Source organism: Aulostomus chinensis, chromosome 12, assembly GCF_037954235.1.
Source record: "Aulostomus chinensis isolate RoL2024-O1b breed Wild chromosome 12, RoL_Achi_v1.0, whole genome shotgun sequence".
NCBI classification, from domain to species: Eukaryota; Metazoa; Chordata; class Actinopteri; order Syngnathiformes; family Aulostomidae; genus Aulostomus; species Aulostomus chinensis.
The window spans coordinates 18,032,173-18,048,867 of NC_141331.1; the positions used below are offsets into that span (position 1 = coordinate 18,032,173).

General features: G+C 41.4%; 1 protein-coding gene across 3 annotated transcripts in view; it reads left to right on the plus strand.

Annotated features, from left to right (window-relative positions):
* adam23b (ADAM metallopeptidase domain 23b) overlaps nucleotides 1-16,695 on the plus strand; it is a 29,170-nt gene that overhangs the window by 3,120 nt on the left and 9,355 nt on the right. For all 3 annotated transcript variants that reach the window (XM_086220609.1, XM_086220610.1, XM_086220608.1), the window contains exons 4-17: nucleotides 3,892-3,955; nucleotides 4,940-5,022; nucleotides 5,155-5,218; nucleotides 7,261-7,333; nucleotides 11,919-11,989; nucleotides 12,167-12,232; nucleotides 12,428-12,496; nucleotides 13,709-13,875; nucleotides 14,626-14,710; nucleotides 14,798-14,885; nucleotides 15,663-15,714; nucleotides 16,127-16,226; nucleotides 16,308-16,379; nucleotides 16,460-16,546. In XM_086220609.1, the coding sequence (XP_086076735.1) occupies nucleotides 3,892-3,955; nucleotides 4,940-5,022; nucleotides 5,155-5,218; nucleotides 7,261-7,333; nucleotides 11,919-11,989; nucleotides 12,167-12,232; nucleotides 12,428-12,496; nucleotides 13,709-13,875; nucleotides 14,626-14,710; nucleotides 14,798-14,885; nucleotides 15,663-15,714; nucleotides 16,127-16,226; nucleotides 16,308-16,379; nucleotides 16,460-16,546 (1,141 nt within the window). The remainder of the gene's footprint in view (nucleotides 1-3,891; nucleotides 3,956-4,939; nucleotides 5,023-5,154; nucleotides 5,219-7,260; nucleotides 7,334-11,918; nucleotides 11,990-12,166; nucleotides 12,233-12,427; nucleotides 12,497-13,708; nucleotides 13,876-14,625; nucleotides 14,711-14,797; nucleotides 14,886-15,662; nucleotides 15,715-16,126; nucleotides 16,227-16,307; nucleotides 16,380-16,459; nucleotides 16,547-16,695) is intronic.

Below are 16,695 nucleotides of genomic sequence, written 5' to 3' on the forward strand. Positions count from 1 at the left end.
TTATCAGCAAGAAAACACTCAAAATGTACCACAGTCGCAAGAGACAGAAATGGTTTCAGGTCAAGGGAACTGGAAGGAACCTAAGATGTAAAATGTAGTCATTAGTCAGACTTTGCTCTCTAGCATGTGACCGGTACTATAACTGGAATATTCTAGAAGAAACTCATGTAAAAACTTAAATGGAAATGTTGTCTTATTTGGAATAGTAGAGGGATTATTGCTTTCCGTGTAAATGTAGCATGCAGAAAGGGAGCTAGAACAACCAGGTTACTGTATGATCTGGGTAAACGTCATATTTATGGATGTAAAATAGGTGCAAAACATTTTAAGAGGTGGCTACTCGTACATACTGAAAATGAACCAAACGGTCATCAGTTTGTTTGGATACAGTATCAGTGAAGCATCCAAAGAATGAAACGGCCTTAAACGCAGGGACACTAAGTTGTGTACACGTCTGAATAAACAAAGATAACATTTGTGGTTCCTTTATTTATGCTATCTTAGGTCAGTCTGACTAATGCAACATTGGTCAAAGTTAATGTTATGAGAGAGGAAGTGCGAAGCACATTCTTATTTCAGCTGTGAACAAACTGTTCTGCAATGTCATTTTGAACGAGGCTCATTTGGTTCATGTCATAAACAGCGTGGAGACTGCAGGATGCGATCACAGTCCCATTGAGAGACATGAGGCTCTGGACACTCAATGATATTGATCTGGTCCTTTCACTGAGTAGCCTGCCTACATATGTGAAAGCTTAATGTGCATGTGTACAAGGACTTTAGCATGCTAATTGAATTTCATGTCCTTTAATGGGATTTAAAGCTGGATTCTGTAATAAAATATTGTAAAGCTAAATGGTGTTCATGGCTGAGTGGTGTCAGGGCACATTTTCCATGGTTGGGGCTGGTATTCAGTGTCTGATTAGCAGCCTGATATTGTTCAAAACAGAGCCATCGCTGAGGATGGATGATCAACCTGAGTTGCTTTGACATCCCAAAATCATCACCGTACAGGGCCAGGACATTATTTGCTATGTGTTTTTGAAGCTAGGGAACTTTCCTTTTGGGAAAGTCCTACTTAGGCACCATAACGATCCTAGAAAATCTTAAAAACCTGAAGAAAGTTAGCAGTGTTGGACTTGGTTCCCTTATCTTAACGTCAATTGGTTTTGGGTTAAATGCCTGAAGTTCAGTGGTTAACGCGAGTATATTGTATATGCTGTTATGTGTCTTAAAAAATAAGAGGTAGGACACAAGTGACTAAACAAGACTACAAACGTCATCGCACTAAAAACAGAAAAAGTGTGAAGTAAATTGTGGTGATGTTGAAGTCAACAATTTAGTTTACGCTTCAAAATCATGAAATCTGATTTAAACCTTTGATTGAGGGAGGTCATGTTCATGTTAACTTCTGGGTCAGCCTTCAAAAACACATTATCCCTGCCTCACTCTCTTTCTGATGTGAGAATGAGGAAAAGTGGCATTCATCCCCTCAAATTAAATGAAATTAAGCCTAGGAGGTCAGTATTTGAAGAGAGTCCTGTGTGTTACAGAACTGACTATTAGAATTATTTAGCTGATTAGAGGGCTGACATGGCACAAAATAGCTACATGAAAAAGTATCATTTGACATCACAGTTGTCTGCAATCTTGTGACTACAAGTTAAATTAACAACGAAGAGACTTTTTTACTTCGGAGCAAGTACCTTTTTCATCTTTTAGACAGATGAGAGAAAATGGACATACACTTTTTGTCAGGTTTCTTTTGTAAGAACAGTTCTAGCCTAAGCTAGAGGGTGATAAGAATGATGAGTCTGAGAAAGAAACATGTGGGCTACCATGCGAGGTAGCGCTGGCGCATTTTGTCGCTGTTAGCTTCTCTGCAGGCACCGTTTAACTTGATTTTTGGTTCTGTTTAAATTTAATGCACTTCACTTCTCTGGTCTAAGCTCTTTTCTGCATTACATTAACTTTGATAATTGTAACTGTTCAACATTTATTAGCGCAAACTCCAAATTTATTTTGCTCAACCACCATTGTGGGAAGTACATAAACTCCATATTGTGGCATAGAAGTCCCTGCGCCGACTAGTGTGTCGATGGTGTAATGACAGCACCAGCACATGAGTTTAAATGCTCAGGCTACGGTCCCACCCAACCCACAACAATAAATCAAGCTTAAAATGATCAGTTAGCACAGCTATCATGAGCTTAATGTCATAGCGAGTGTCACATAAGTTCAACATCCATGGTGACGGATGTTGGCCTGCATATTTCAGACATAGCAGTGGTTAAGAGCTGTGAAAGTGTGACCTTGATTGTCTGTCGTGAGCTTGTCGGTTATCTGCGAGATACATGAGCTAACTTCAGTGTGTGCCTCTTTTTGTGTGAGATCAGGGGTTTGAATTCTGCTTGGTACTGTAGCTGCAACAGTACTGATCTATATATAGATAGGTCTGCAATCTGCTCATGGCTGCTACTTCATCTGCTCACCTCTTACCGTACCTGGGAATGTTTTAGCACTGATAAGGCTTTCCATTTAGTTTCTGTCACAGATATGTTGCACTTAATTGTCTTAGTGTGTCTGCTGCTGCTGAGTATCTATTAATTTAACCTGAGAGCAGATTATTTCCACGTGTTCGAGGTATGAGGAGCATGACATGACAGCGTTTTGTGTCACTACAGGATTCAAAGCTGCATTTTTTCTGGCGCCAGATGTAAGAACCTCCTGCAGTTCTTTGCCTTCTTCTGCATTGTAACACTTGTGTGGACTGAGAGACCTCAGGGCAGGACTGCCTTCTCATGGTCACCACAAACACAATTACACACACGACAGGATGCTCATATTCCAGTGCTTTATCTCTCCATGCTCTGTAATGATGCACGCCGCACACACAGAAATACACACCCACATACACACCCACACCCACACATAGGCACACACACACACACACACACGTACATACCCACATGCACACATGCAGATACACCAATTCTTTTTGATGTGGCCGTCTCTTCCTGCCTCATGTCAAGCTAAATATAGAGCTTCATTTAGGGATCTCTCATGCCTTGACTCTTGTCTCATAATGGTGCACTTCCTGCTTTCATGCCGCTGAGCATTACTCAAAAATGTCACACCGCAGTTGTCACAAGACCAATCCATCATGTCTTTTTGTTTTTCTGTTGCAACACGGCCACATGTCCAGGGTTACTCATAGAAAAAAGAACACGCTATTATTGTGGAAATCTCCAGAAGTCATATATCTGCTAACTAACTAACTAACTATATATATATATATATATATCTCTGGAGTGTGTGTGTGTGTTCGTGTGTGCGCGCGCGCGCATGGGAGTGTGTGTGTGTAATGGTGATGGGCGCTGACTCAGACAGCAGGAACCGATGTTAGGACTGATGTGTTCAAGGTGAAGTCAAGGCCTCAAAATCTCTTTCCGCACGAGGTGTCGTTTTTAGCTGTCAGACAGTATTTGTTTCTGTTCCTGTCATGTATGCTGTTTCTAAATCAGTGATGTTATCTAAGGTAATTTTGGAAAGACCCAATCATGACAGATGTGTTTTGGAGAATTTTGGTACATCCATTTTGCAACATGTCCTGACATTATTTACTGATGTCTTGTGAAACAGTTCATTTTGATATAATTTAATTTGTGCTGCCTTTGCCTGTCGTAATTAATTAAATACATCGTAATTTTCCCAAGAGCATGCAACATTTAACATCTCAAATGGGATTGTTTAAGCAGGACTGTCAGCACAGTGGTAATAATATATGTTAGAATGCCAACAAAAGCAGTTTTCACTGTTAAACTTAATTATGGGAGTGAGTGAATCAAAGACAGAGTCCATTTTAACCGACTTCCATCTCTGTTTTTTCAGTGATTTGCTGTCCTCAGATTATGTGGAGATCCACTATGAGAGGGGGAAACCAGTCCTCTCAAAGGTACAGTAGCATCGTCCCTCATTGTGACAAATTGTCAAGATACATGCCTCAGTGTTTTTTTAAAATTTGTGACTAAAATGTTAATGAAAGACCCTTTTTAGTTATAAATATTTTTTTTTAAATCTGACTAGTTGTGCCTAAAATGTAAAAATGGATGCATCTTTCCTTATGTTGGTGAGACTGACATTAAATTAGTCTCTTAATTGGGACTAAAATGTTTAATTTCATACTTTTTTCTCCAGTTGTGATTAAAACTGGTAAAATATACACCTTATCTCTAGTTTTTTCGGCCTAAGTGTGATATATTTGCAATTCAAGCAGCCATGGACAGTGTTCATTAGCCGAATTCAAAAGTACGCTTTATCTTGACTGAATCATAATGAAGGCAAGGATATGTTTTTCGTTATCTTTAAACCTTCGTGATATCCAAACAGCTACAGCTATAAACAAGAGGCAGATAGTAGATGAGAGGAGAGGGGGAGGAAAGCAGGTTGGGGATGAGAGCTGGCTGCTGCTGCTACTTCTGCTGCTGCTGCTGCTGCTGCTGCTGCTGATTCAGGCGAAGGGCTGGGCTGGGCATACTGTAGCTGAATCAGCAGGGTTTCGCTCCCCTGCAGCCCCCTGCTGGAGCTCTGGTCACGTGATGAAGGAGAAAAGCACTCTGCAGTATCAGAGCAGCGTGGAGTGGGTGAACTGATAGAGAGAGAGAGAGAGAGAGACAGAAACAGAATGTCCTCTGCTCACCCTGCATCTGACAGCTGAGTCACAGATAGTGGCAGGACTCTCCCTCTTAACAAGCGCAGACCCCCTGCTGCAATATACTGCAAATATGATTTACTAGCATCTGTGAGAAAAGCTGTAGAGAATTCATACTTGTGATAATAAGCAAAAACTGACAGCTTCTTCATGTCTGATGTATGTGTTGGCAGTACTGCTGCTTCGGAGTTAATGTGTTGCTGCATTAGCACTGTCTTCTTCCCTAAGGGTGGTGAACACTGTTACTACCATGGTCAGGTGAGGGGGAACGATGACTCCCATGTGGCCTTATCTACCTGCAATGGGCTGCAGTAAGTGAACAGAGTTCTGTGTAAACCTGGTCGTGTTCAGAACATCTCGGATGCACTTATCTCTTCTCCTCAGCTCCTATTGACCCACTATCGACTGTCTTCTCTCCCTTTTCTTGTCTGTTTGCCTGCCAGTGGGATGTTTGATGATGGAGTCCATGTGTATCTAATTGAGCCCTTACAACACACTCATACCATCGTAAGTTATTTTTGTCACGGTGTGAAAATATCTATTGCACAATTGTTTTAGCCTGCTACTCTGACACATGTGCTTTATGAGAGATTATGAGTCCAAGGACTTTCTTGTTTTTATGGAGATGAGTCATGATATAATGATGCACATCTGCCCTGAATAAAGCCAACCTGCAAAGTACATTTAGTCTTTTTCTATTTTTTTCATTTGGTCGTTTACCCTCAGTAAAAATAAAAACACAACTTTGACTCATCTTTTTTTTTTTTAATTTCTGTGACATTATGTTTTATTGATAAACCCCTGAAATCCCCTCAGCAGGGGTACAGCATCCTCTATCCTTAGACCTTTGATCCAGGTGAGGACAAACATTCAAATAAAACATATATACATAAATACAAAGATAATATTAAAAGAATGTTTTTCTTACTTAGCCGCCATTCATGAATCCTGATTCATATCAAATCGATGCTAATCCCATCAAACTGATGATCTCATAGTTGTGCATTAAATGATAACAAAGTCTTTTAGTTTTGGTTAGCTACCAGCTTCTTTAAAAAAAAAATCATAGTACAATACTCAGATCTGAAGACTTGGGTGGACATATCTGCTTATTCACTCTTATGCCAACAATATGCTAGTAGCCAATTAGCTTAGCATTTACTGTGAATAAGCTTATATCTGCCTAAATATTCAGTAAAGATGTAGAGTAGAATGACATTGTGATAATGATCACAAGGTACTGAACAAACAGTAATTAAATATGTATATATGTATGTATATATATGTATGTATATATGCATATATGTATGTATGTATATATGCATATATATGTGTATATATGTATGTATTTATATGTATGTATGTATATATGCATATATGTGTATATATGTATGTGTGTATATATGCATATATATGTGTATACATGTATGTGTATATATATACATATATATGTATGTATGTGTGTGTGTATATATATATATGTATATATGTATATGTATATATATGTATATATATGTGTATATATATGTATATATATGTATATATGTATGTATATATATATGTATATATATGTATATATATGTATATATGTATGTATATATATATATATATATATATATATATATATATATATATATATATATATATATATATATATATATATATATATATATATATATATATATATATATATATGGTTTCCACTCTCTTAGGAGAAATTAGATGAGTAGATCAATACAACGCTCAGGCCTGTACAGTGTGCTGGTTAGCCAGTTAGCTTAACTTAACACTAAACATAAATAAGAGTATGTCTTTATCAATATTCAGTTAAGGACTTTTAGCAGACTATCACTGTGATATGATCTCAAGGTATTGAGCCAATAGTAATTAGGGCATCTCTGTCAGAGGAAATGAGATGAATTGATCAATACCAAGCTTGTGACTGTACATTCTGCTGGTAGTTAGTTATCTTTATTCAGATTAAAGTGTGATTATAACAGGATAAAAGCAACATGGCTCTGTCCAAACATTATAAAATCCACATGATGGTACCTTTCAGACCCATTATTAAGGAAATATCTGTGTATCATATCTCTGACAAGTTCTTGGATGGGAATAGTGACTACTTGGAATCTTAGAATCACTTTGTCACTGTCAACCACTGTTCCTGCCAAAACTTTACTCTAATTAAACAAACATGACATAATGTAATGAGCTAATTAGCAAGCTTTAGATGAACTGGCAGGCTCTTTTTTTTTTGCATTGTGAGACTTTAGGTTGCTGTTTCCTGCTTTTTTCAGTTGTGAGTCTCAGCTGAGCTGAGGTTGTGGTAGTGTTGCTGTCAGCTCACAATATGGCAGATATTCAATATTAGTTTTGGCAGTATCATTTATATAGTTCTATATTTGTCAAAAATTACAATCACTATATCTTTCAGTACTCCAGTAATAATGTTCAATTTTAATGTGCTATTTCAATCTTGCAGTTTCCTCCACCTCTGCCCCAGTTCCTCTTCCAACCTTTAACTGCTTTGTGTCCTCACCCCACAGGATACAGCTGCAAGGCCTCACAAGCTCAGAAGAACAGCCTCCCTTCAGTGGAACAGCGATTCAGAGGAACCGGGTAAGCATTTCCATCACCGATGTCCGTCACCTTGTACAGCCTCACCCAGTCCTCTGTGCCTATGCCCCTCTTGACTTCTGACATTACCTTTAACTACTGTGCGTCAGCATCACAACCATCGCCTAACTTCAGCTATAGAAATGGAGCTTTGGCCCACCACTGATCGAGATAATCTGCATCTAACTGTCCCTTGAGCAAAACCTCATGTTGACATAAGAGGAAAAAAACTCAAAATAGTGTCCCTGAGACCAGAGATTGATTATTTGAGCAAATCAGTTCACAATAACAATAAACACAAAGTCAAACATGTATTAAACGATTCCAGTGAAATCAAAGTGAACAAGAGACATTTACTGATAAAGGAAAATCAAAAGTAAAACACATAGATGTAAATGTAAAACCATGAAGAAAACGGTGAGTAATTCAATGTCACCAAATTACACTGTTATTCTAACACATTATGCCAACCTCAAACTTAAATGACCAGAGTAAATGTGAACATATAAGATTAAAACTGTTACTGTCAAACAAGTCAGGTGAAATCAAATCTGATTATGCTTTAGCGTTGGCTTTAGCTGAGCCTTAATTAGAGCAAAACGAATCTTCAAGCAGCCATTGAAAGAGGAAAGTCAGTCGTCAGTCATTGCAGCCAGATGCTCAGCATTCGTCCATCTTCTCCCACCAGATAAGGACAACATACATCAAAATTCCTCCATCCATAAGGGAATTTTAGCCCTTACATGTGTCTAAGTATACATGAATCAGTGGAGCTCAAAACACCACCTTAGGACTCAGCTCAACTTTATTTATAGAGCACTTTAAATACAACCACAGCTGACACAAAGTGCTGTACATAATGACATAAAAACATGAGAGCATCAATAAGTAGTAAATAAAATCAATAAAAGCAATGAAACAAATGGAGTCTCATGCTGGGTCAAAAGCCAAGGAATAAAAGTGGGTTTTAAGACAGGACCACTCAATTGGTTTCCTCTAAGAATAACTGGAATCAGTCTCGGCAGTGGATGGTTTGCTTTATCAAGGGGCAGAGGCAGAGAGTGCTCAGCATCTTCTGCAGCAAAACATTTGTACACAATTGTAGTTGTGTTTACATGGAAAAGAGATGTGGTAACTGTTACTTGCTTAAGGTCTCTGATCCTCTGCCACCATTTGACAAGAGCCGTGAAGCAGGACCCAAATACATCAGCTGGAGCACTATTAGTCTTATTAGAACAGATTTTGCGGGGAGGAGACAGGAGCATGGCCAGGGTTCAGGCGTAGGTTGGTACTGGGAAATCCAAAGACATAGGGGCAGGGACACCAGGAAGACAGGAAAGGGACGACGTGGGGCTGGCAGGCAGGGAGGAAACAGGCAGGGCAGGGAGAAAGGGAGGGAAGAAGACACGCAGGGCAAGCGGGCAGGCAGGGCAGGGAGAAAGGGAGGGAAGAAGACACGCAGGGCAAGCGGGCAGGCAGAAAGGGAGGGAAGAAGACACGCAGGGCAAGCGGGCAGGCAGAAAGGGAGGGAAGAAGACACGCAGGGCAAGCGGGCAGGCAGAAAGGGAGGGAAGAAGACACGCAGGGCAAGCGGGCAGGCAGAAAGGGAAAGGTAGGCATGACAGGAAGGTCAGGCAGGATTAAGAGCTGGAGTTAAAGAAGTGTGAGTTTACTCGATGATCTGATTGAGAACATGGGTGAAGGGCTGGGGTATAATTACACCTCCAGTGGGATCTGCTGCATGTGTGCTCATTAGGAGAATGGGAAACAGGTGGAGAGAGGTGTGGCTGGACGGGAGCCGTGACACCATTACCCTTGCACGAAGTATTCTGGGCTTGCTTTTAGAATACATCCTGTGGATGCACTGGGATGCATCATCAGTGATGTTACCTGGGTTCATCGGGTGTTTCAGGTCTTTTCGACCATCATACGCCCTTGCCCAGGTGACCTGACCAGAGGTGATCAGTCCCCAGCCTGCATCCCAGCAGGATTTAGCCACTTGGCTTCCCTCTCCAGCCTGAACCACCTAGTGGCTCTCTCTGTAGCATCCACGGTCAATTTGATGTCCCTTCTTAGCCAGGCCCATGATCCCAAGATTGGTGAGGAGTTTGTATAGTGACCGGCCTGCAAAGCCCCAACATCCCACCTCGATAGGCTCGCAGTGGGTTGTCCATCCGTTGCTCCTGTACTGCTCTGTCATCTCTTGGTACTTTTCATGTTTTGCCTCTTGGGCTTCATCCATGCACTCCTCCCAGGGTACAGTGTGCACTGCCATGATCACCTTCTTGGTGGAGTTGGTGAAGATGACCATGTCTGGATGCAGTATGGTTGGGGCGATGTGCTCTGGAAAGCGCAGCTGCTTAAGCAGACCCACTCTCAGCTACCAGTCTGTTGCTGAGGAAAGGAGGCCAGTCACTGATCTTGGTTGTGGGGGTGTCTCTCTCCTGCCTTGATGAAGGTGATGGTCTTCAGGCAGCATTGTCAGTTGGTAGTTACGACTCAGGCTACCACCTCTGCTATTGCTTTGAGCACTTGATCATGCCACCAGCAATAGCCGCCAACTGCAAGTGCTTTTGGGCAACTGCTTAGGATATGTTCAAGGGATCCTCTTCTGGAGCACGACGCACAGGCTGGAGTCTCAATTTTGCCCCAGATTCACTGGGCTTGGTAGGCCATTGTATACAGCACAGTTGAATCAGGAAACGGACTCTGTAGTAATCTGCTTCTTCATGGAATTGGAGGTCTTTGGAGTCTCTGTGGACTTGGAAACCATATTCATGGCTAGGGCAAAAAGGGTAACGGAGATAGCGCAGCCTGTTATGATTCCCTTTTCCAGCTGATGCCAGCTGGATGACTCAGACCCTGATGAGACTCTCAGCCTGAAGTTGTGGTAGGTGGATGAAAGTTGTGGATAAGGTTGCAGATGTAACTTGGCACATGGTGTTTCTGCAGTGTTCTCTACTGATGTGTCTTAACTCCTGGTAGCTTTTTGAGGTTCTTCTTCATCTTCCCTTGCACTCTTGTGTTGGCGTTTTAGTGCTCGGAGCTCATTCCGTGCGCGGCTGGTGTATCTGGGCAGCTCTACGGTTCTTTGTGTGGGGGGTTTAAGGTTTCCCTGTCTCCACAAAGCCAAACCGTTCAATGGCATAGCTGGTCATGACTGACATCATGCTGTGAAGCTGGCCTTCTACATCGCCCTTGGATGTTGTCTCCAAGATCTTGCAGACATCCTCGTCAAACTGTTGCTACTTGACAGGCTTGCTTGCTGGAGACCATTTAATCTTCCGTTTCTGTGATGATGTACAGACTTTGGGGGGCTGGAAAGCATGCAGGTTCTGGTGCTGTGGGGTGATTCCTGGCCAGGCTCCTGCTGGGCTGTTGCCCAGATGAGACTCTAGGGCTGGTGCCCTGATGAGACGCAGCATGAGCCCGGCTCATCCCCCCCACCCGGAGGAGTGAGTTACTTTCTCGGGGGGGTATTTCTCTTAACATCTCACCTCAATAGGCTCACAGTGGGTTGTCCATCCATTGCTCTTGTACTGCTCTGTCATCTCCTGGTACTTTGCACATCTCCGCTCCAGGGTAACACAGTAGTCATCCAGCTTGCATCTCTTTACTGGGCTGCTATGAGGAGGGAGTGACCCACAACCCACCAAAAGTTTTAGAACAAATTAACTTGTTTCTTTTTTATTGATACTGTACACAGTTTTTGTCACAATTGATCTTTGTGGTAAAAAAGTTTAAAATAACAGTTTATTCCAATGCTGCTTTTATACAGGCAGATGTCCTTGCCTGTATTTTTTGATCGCAGCCACCTGAGACAATGTGATGCCATCAGGGATGCCTTCCAGAGGTCTCACAAAATTTCTTTCTGTTCTGTTCCTCAAAGTCATCAACAAAAATTGGAGCCCTTTCAGTTATTATTTGTATCCACTTTCATTTCCTTCCATTTTTGCAGAGAAGCTTTTTCTTGCCCTGTTTTTCCTTTTTTTGTATATGACCATTGGCCCTATTTTCCAAGCTGTACTGATCGTTGGTCCACATACTTACTGGTACTCCTTCAAATCTTACTTTTATTTTTTTTTACTTTGTTACTCTGCCAGCTACTTCATTTTTACCTGGCAGTGAGGAGTTCCATCAGAGGGATGAATGTAGCACGTGGGAGGATTATGCCATTCCCCTAGTTCCCCTCCCCTCTGAACAAGCATAACTGACCAGAAGAGGCGCGAAAGCAGCGACCAGGACACATGCCCTCCTCCAGCTTCCCACCTGCAGCCAATTGTGTCTTTAGGCAACACTGGGAACCCCCAGTGGCCCCCCCCCCCAGAGTTCATAGACAACATAATACCCTGCTACCTGGTTGATGTTGTTCACCAAAATATCCCTTTTTATAGCTAACATTTAAACTGTTATTCCGTTTTCAGGGACCAAGAGTAACCTCTGGTAGTATGAGGTTATTCACTGGACTTGAGCTGCCGAAGGGTCAATAACAATTACAGAAGCTGAAATTTGTTTTAAACTGGTCGTGCGGGTGGACTTGTAAATATGTGATTCATCTGTTGAAGCAGTTGTTTGCGTGTGTTTGTAGTGGAGGACGAGGAGCAGCTTCTCTCAGAACTGGATGACTTGTCCTGGCTGAAGCGCAGGAAAAAGCGAGCAGTAAGTGTCTGATCTCATCTCTGAAGCAACACACTCAAGTTCTCCCACCCTTGAGTTATTGTACAATAATTATGGTCGTGCATAGTTTATAGTTATAACAGGATTTCAAAATATACTGTCGGGACAAATAAGTCCATCACCTGGTCATTACAGATGGTTTCTGGCTTTATTTTGCAGATGCCTCGCAGTATTTTTGAAGAGATGAAATATTTGGAGATCATGATTGTAAGCGACCACAATATGGTATGTGTTGTCATTGAAAGCAACAGCAGCTTTTAACCACAAAATGATTATCGTAGTCTCATGAAAACTCATCAAACTGTCACGTCTATCCTTGAACTTTTCTCACTGTCACTTTTTCCTCCAAGAGGACTAATTGTAGCAGCATTTTACTGCAGCTTATTCATCTTTGCCTCTCTTCTCTCTGTGTCTCTGCAGTATAAACGACACAAGTCCAAGCAGCACACCAGGAACTTTGCCAAGTCTGTGGTGAATCTTGTGGATGCTGTGAGTAAGCTCTTTGGTTAACCTTGGAGAAAACATATTTTTGCCGTACAAACCGGTTGTAAGAGGTGTGGTTCCTCCTTGGATGTTAGTCAGACACGCTCTGTTGCAGCATTGACTATTGGATGGTTTTGAGTAAATTAATATCTTCCCCAAGATGAGTCCTTCTAACTTTGGTCATCGCCCTTTGGGCCCTGACTTTACTTGTTTTTTAATAGAAATAATTCTGTTTCAAGTATCTTGTAATGGACAAGTGAGTTTCAATTGATTCATGTATCCATTCAGAGCTTCTTCTTTTTTTTTTTAAGTTTACAGTTGTTAATCAAAAGAACTGATAATTTGTACAATATAACATTCATACAGTCCCAGACGCTTAATACACTAACATCCGTATAATATATGTACAGTGGAATGTCTCTTTAGAAAAATAGAAGGGAAAGAAAAATGAAAAAAGACAAATAATGGAAAAGAGCAAGTAATGGAAACCTTAACAATCCTTCCCTCCCATCCCTTGTGACTGTTCACTCTCTGACAGCGTCAGTGTGGTATATATTGGGTTATATATATTGTACTACACTGATTTCATTACACTGGGATAAGATAAGTTGGGTTTTCAGGTAGTATATAGCTGATGCTTTCCAGTTAAAGAGCATTTTGCCACGTCTTAAGAGTAGGGACAGATACGTTCTGTTTTAGCTGCATTACAAAAGCTGCTTGTGACTTTTGGAAAGGATTTTATACCCATCATCACCCTGTTACCTCACTAATTCTCTGTTGTTGTCTAATCCGTCATGAGTGCTTAGGTCCTCTTGAGCAGGTCTAAGAAAGATTTCAAAGATAAAACACAGGAGGCTGTTGTCATCATCATTGCACATTAATTGTGGATCACCCTGCCAACAAGAAAACACAAAAACACAAAAATCACACCATCGTCATCATTTTAAGTTTTTCCATAAAAATAAGAACAATGATGAAAAATTAACTTTGCCTCTAATATATCACTGCAAGTAAAATATTTTTTCAAAACAGTACAGTCTGAATATTATATATGCTTCTGAGGTGTTATTTTTCTTATTATTTTTCTTATTATTTTAAGATCAAACTAAATCAAACCGTGTTATTCACCTGACTATGCTGTTGCTACTCTCTCTCTCTCTCTTTCCCTGTCTGCCTGTCTTTCTTTCATCCTCTATTTTCTGCACGCTTCAACGGCAGATTTTCAAAGACCAGCTACATACGCGTGTTGTGCTCGTCGCCGTGGAGATCTGGACAGACAAAGATCAGATTCCCATCAGCGTGAGGCCGCTGGAAATGCTGCGAGATTTCTCCAAATACCGGCAGCAGAGCATCAAGAACCCTGCAGACGCTGTGCACCTTTTCTCGTGAGTTCACGGTGCTCTGAGAGTAAAAGGTCAAAACATACCAGACATTGTTACATTCAGCGGTAGTAGTTTTTCACTGTATATCTGCTGCTGCTGCTCTAGAATATTCATGAGGTTGAAAAGATGTTTTTCCATGTCAAAGCACAGGTGGAATAATTATAATAATAATTCCTATGTTACAATAATAACTGTTTGGGCTGACTCTTCTTCATTTGGGAATTTAACAATGTTTCGATGTATAAGATGATGTTTTAGAGCAAAAATTCAAGAAAAGCAGTTTATGCTCACTGAGCTAAAGCTCCAATCAAGTCGTCTGTACAGCAGCGAGCTTTGATAACATTTTGTGTCGAAGTTCAGGGATGTTTGGAACAAACTGCTTCACAAAGACAAATTAGCATTTAATCACCACCTGATGACGTTTGAGCTCTGCTTTGCTCTCATCAGTCTTATGAGAAAAAATATCTCTTAGCTTGTTAGGTACTAAATGTTCCACTATGTTCCTCAGCTGACTAGTGACTGTATATGACTGCTAGCAAGTCAGGTAATGCGCAGTGCACAGCAGTGTACAGCTTCTCCAGGTGCAAGAGTCCCAAAACACATGAGGGAGGCTGTAAAATAGAACTTGTAAAATTAGCTAGTATTTTTACAGTATAGTAAAGCTGCAGTTGCTTGTTTCGTCACTGCTGCACAAGCCTTCCTATCATCTAACATTGAAGTCTGAACTCTTTTTTTCTTCCAACATTTTTGCAGAAATGTGACCTTTCACTACCGCAGGAGCAGCGCGGCGTACTTTGGGGGCATGTGTTCCATGAGCCGGGGAGTTGGGGTCAATGAGGTCAGATTAGCTCCAGTATCACCTGGTTCTTGTATCACATGAGTGGAACTGCAGGGGAATAATCTGGACTCTCTGCTGTCATCACAGTACGGCACCACCTGGTCTATGGCTGGGTCCTTATCCCAGAGCCTGGCTCAAAACCTGGGCATCCAGTGGGACCCGGGATCCAAGAGAAGTACACATGGAATACACACATTTGGTTTTTGTACTTTTACGTGTTGATGCTGCTCGGCTATGATTGGTGTGTAAATTAAGGGTTTATCACCCACTCATTTTCCCGCGTAACTCCGGTGGGATCGAGCCAGTGTGATCATTTTAGTGTGATTGAAGACCCAGTGGTTACTCATTCCACTCAGCGCTCCTCTTTCTCCCAGCCTCACGGTAATTAAATGAGGTTTGAGGTTTTGCGATATCCATTTCTGAGACCAAGGCTTGTATGTTATTGTTCCCAAAAGAGAGCTTTGTGGTTGTAACTGATTAAGACTAATTATGAGACCTTTGAGGTCCAAATGTGTCGATGTCCTTGGGTGATAAAATGGTGTTGGTTAAACAAAAAGGTGTTGTGTGATTGGTACAAGTGAGGGATCATGTCATATGGATTCTGAGACTCTGTATTTTAGAAAAGGTGGCGGTAAATAAGGCTTGAACTGGATTCATAATGACCATGGTATTTAAACAGTCACATGACTTTGATGTGAAAATCTACAGAGCCCTGGAGTGGCCATGAAAAGGGATTTTGTTTTGTTTTGGGGCAGGGGACATAGAGAAAAATGTATTTTGAGGCCATACAACATAGTAGTTAATTTGTTGCCATGATGTATTACTTGTTTCAAAATTCAAAAGTATAAGATAACTAAATGAAGGGAGCACTTTCACTAGTTATGTATCTCTCTCTCTCTCTCTCTCTCTCTCTCTCTCTCTCTCTCTCTCTCTCTTTCCCCCCTGCTCGCAGAGGAATGTGGGTGTGCTGACTCGTGGACCGGTTGCATAATGGAGGACACTGGGTAATGTCCAGTATCACTTACAGATGCACACATGAACAGAGCGAGATAGCCGAACAACTACTAAAGTCGTATCCATATAAAATACATTCAACAATACCAGTAGTATTGTTAAGATACACGAGGAAATCACCACAGTACTCTCAGTTTTTCATTACAATGTGTTAAACCTGTATGTGCACGTGTGTGTGTGTGTGTGTGTGTGTGTGTGTGTGTGTGTGTATTTGAAAAAAAATTCAGAGGAAATGGCAAAGGGCACAGTGGAGCCATGCGTCCATTTTCATCATTCAGTGTACTTATCTTTAAGCTTTTTATAGGTTTTTTTTTTTTTTTAATTCTGCCTTTAAACGTGACCTTGAGAGCCTTCAAAGGCGTAAAATGCATTGTTACTGTCGCCTTGTGTCTCCCTCCACAGGGTTCAACATCCTCGGAGATTCTCCAAATGCAGCATCTCTGACTACAAGGAGTTCCTCTTGAAAGGTGGCGGCTCGTGTCTGTTTAACAGGCCGAACAAGGTTTGAGGCTCACACTCTTTCTGCACACATCACAATGAGTCACACATGAATCTTTTATACCCTCATGATTTGTTTTGGCAGCTGTTTGAGGCTACGGAATGTGGGAACGGCTTCGTGGAAGCAGGAGAAGAGTGTGACTGTGGAGCCAGAGCGGTGAGTGTCTCTGTGGTCCGGTGTGTCATGTCTGTTAGTTTGTTCAGATGGGCGACGCTCTTTACTCTTCTGTTTTTTAGGAGTGCTACAAGGTTTGCTGCAAGAAGTGTTCCCTCGCCAACGGTGCACACTGCAGTGACGGGCCCTGCTGCAATAACACATGTCTGGTATGAGTTTAGGCTAATCCAGGGGTAAGCAACGTGAGGGTTCGGGACCCTCTAGTGGATTGTGAGATGATTTCAAGAAATCAAAAGAGAAAGAAACATTGAAACGGTCTGAATTGTTTCTAAAGATAAAACCAGAACTGCTGTGAAAT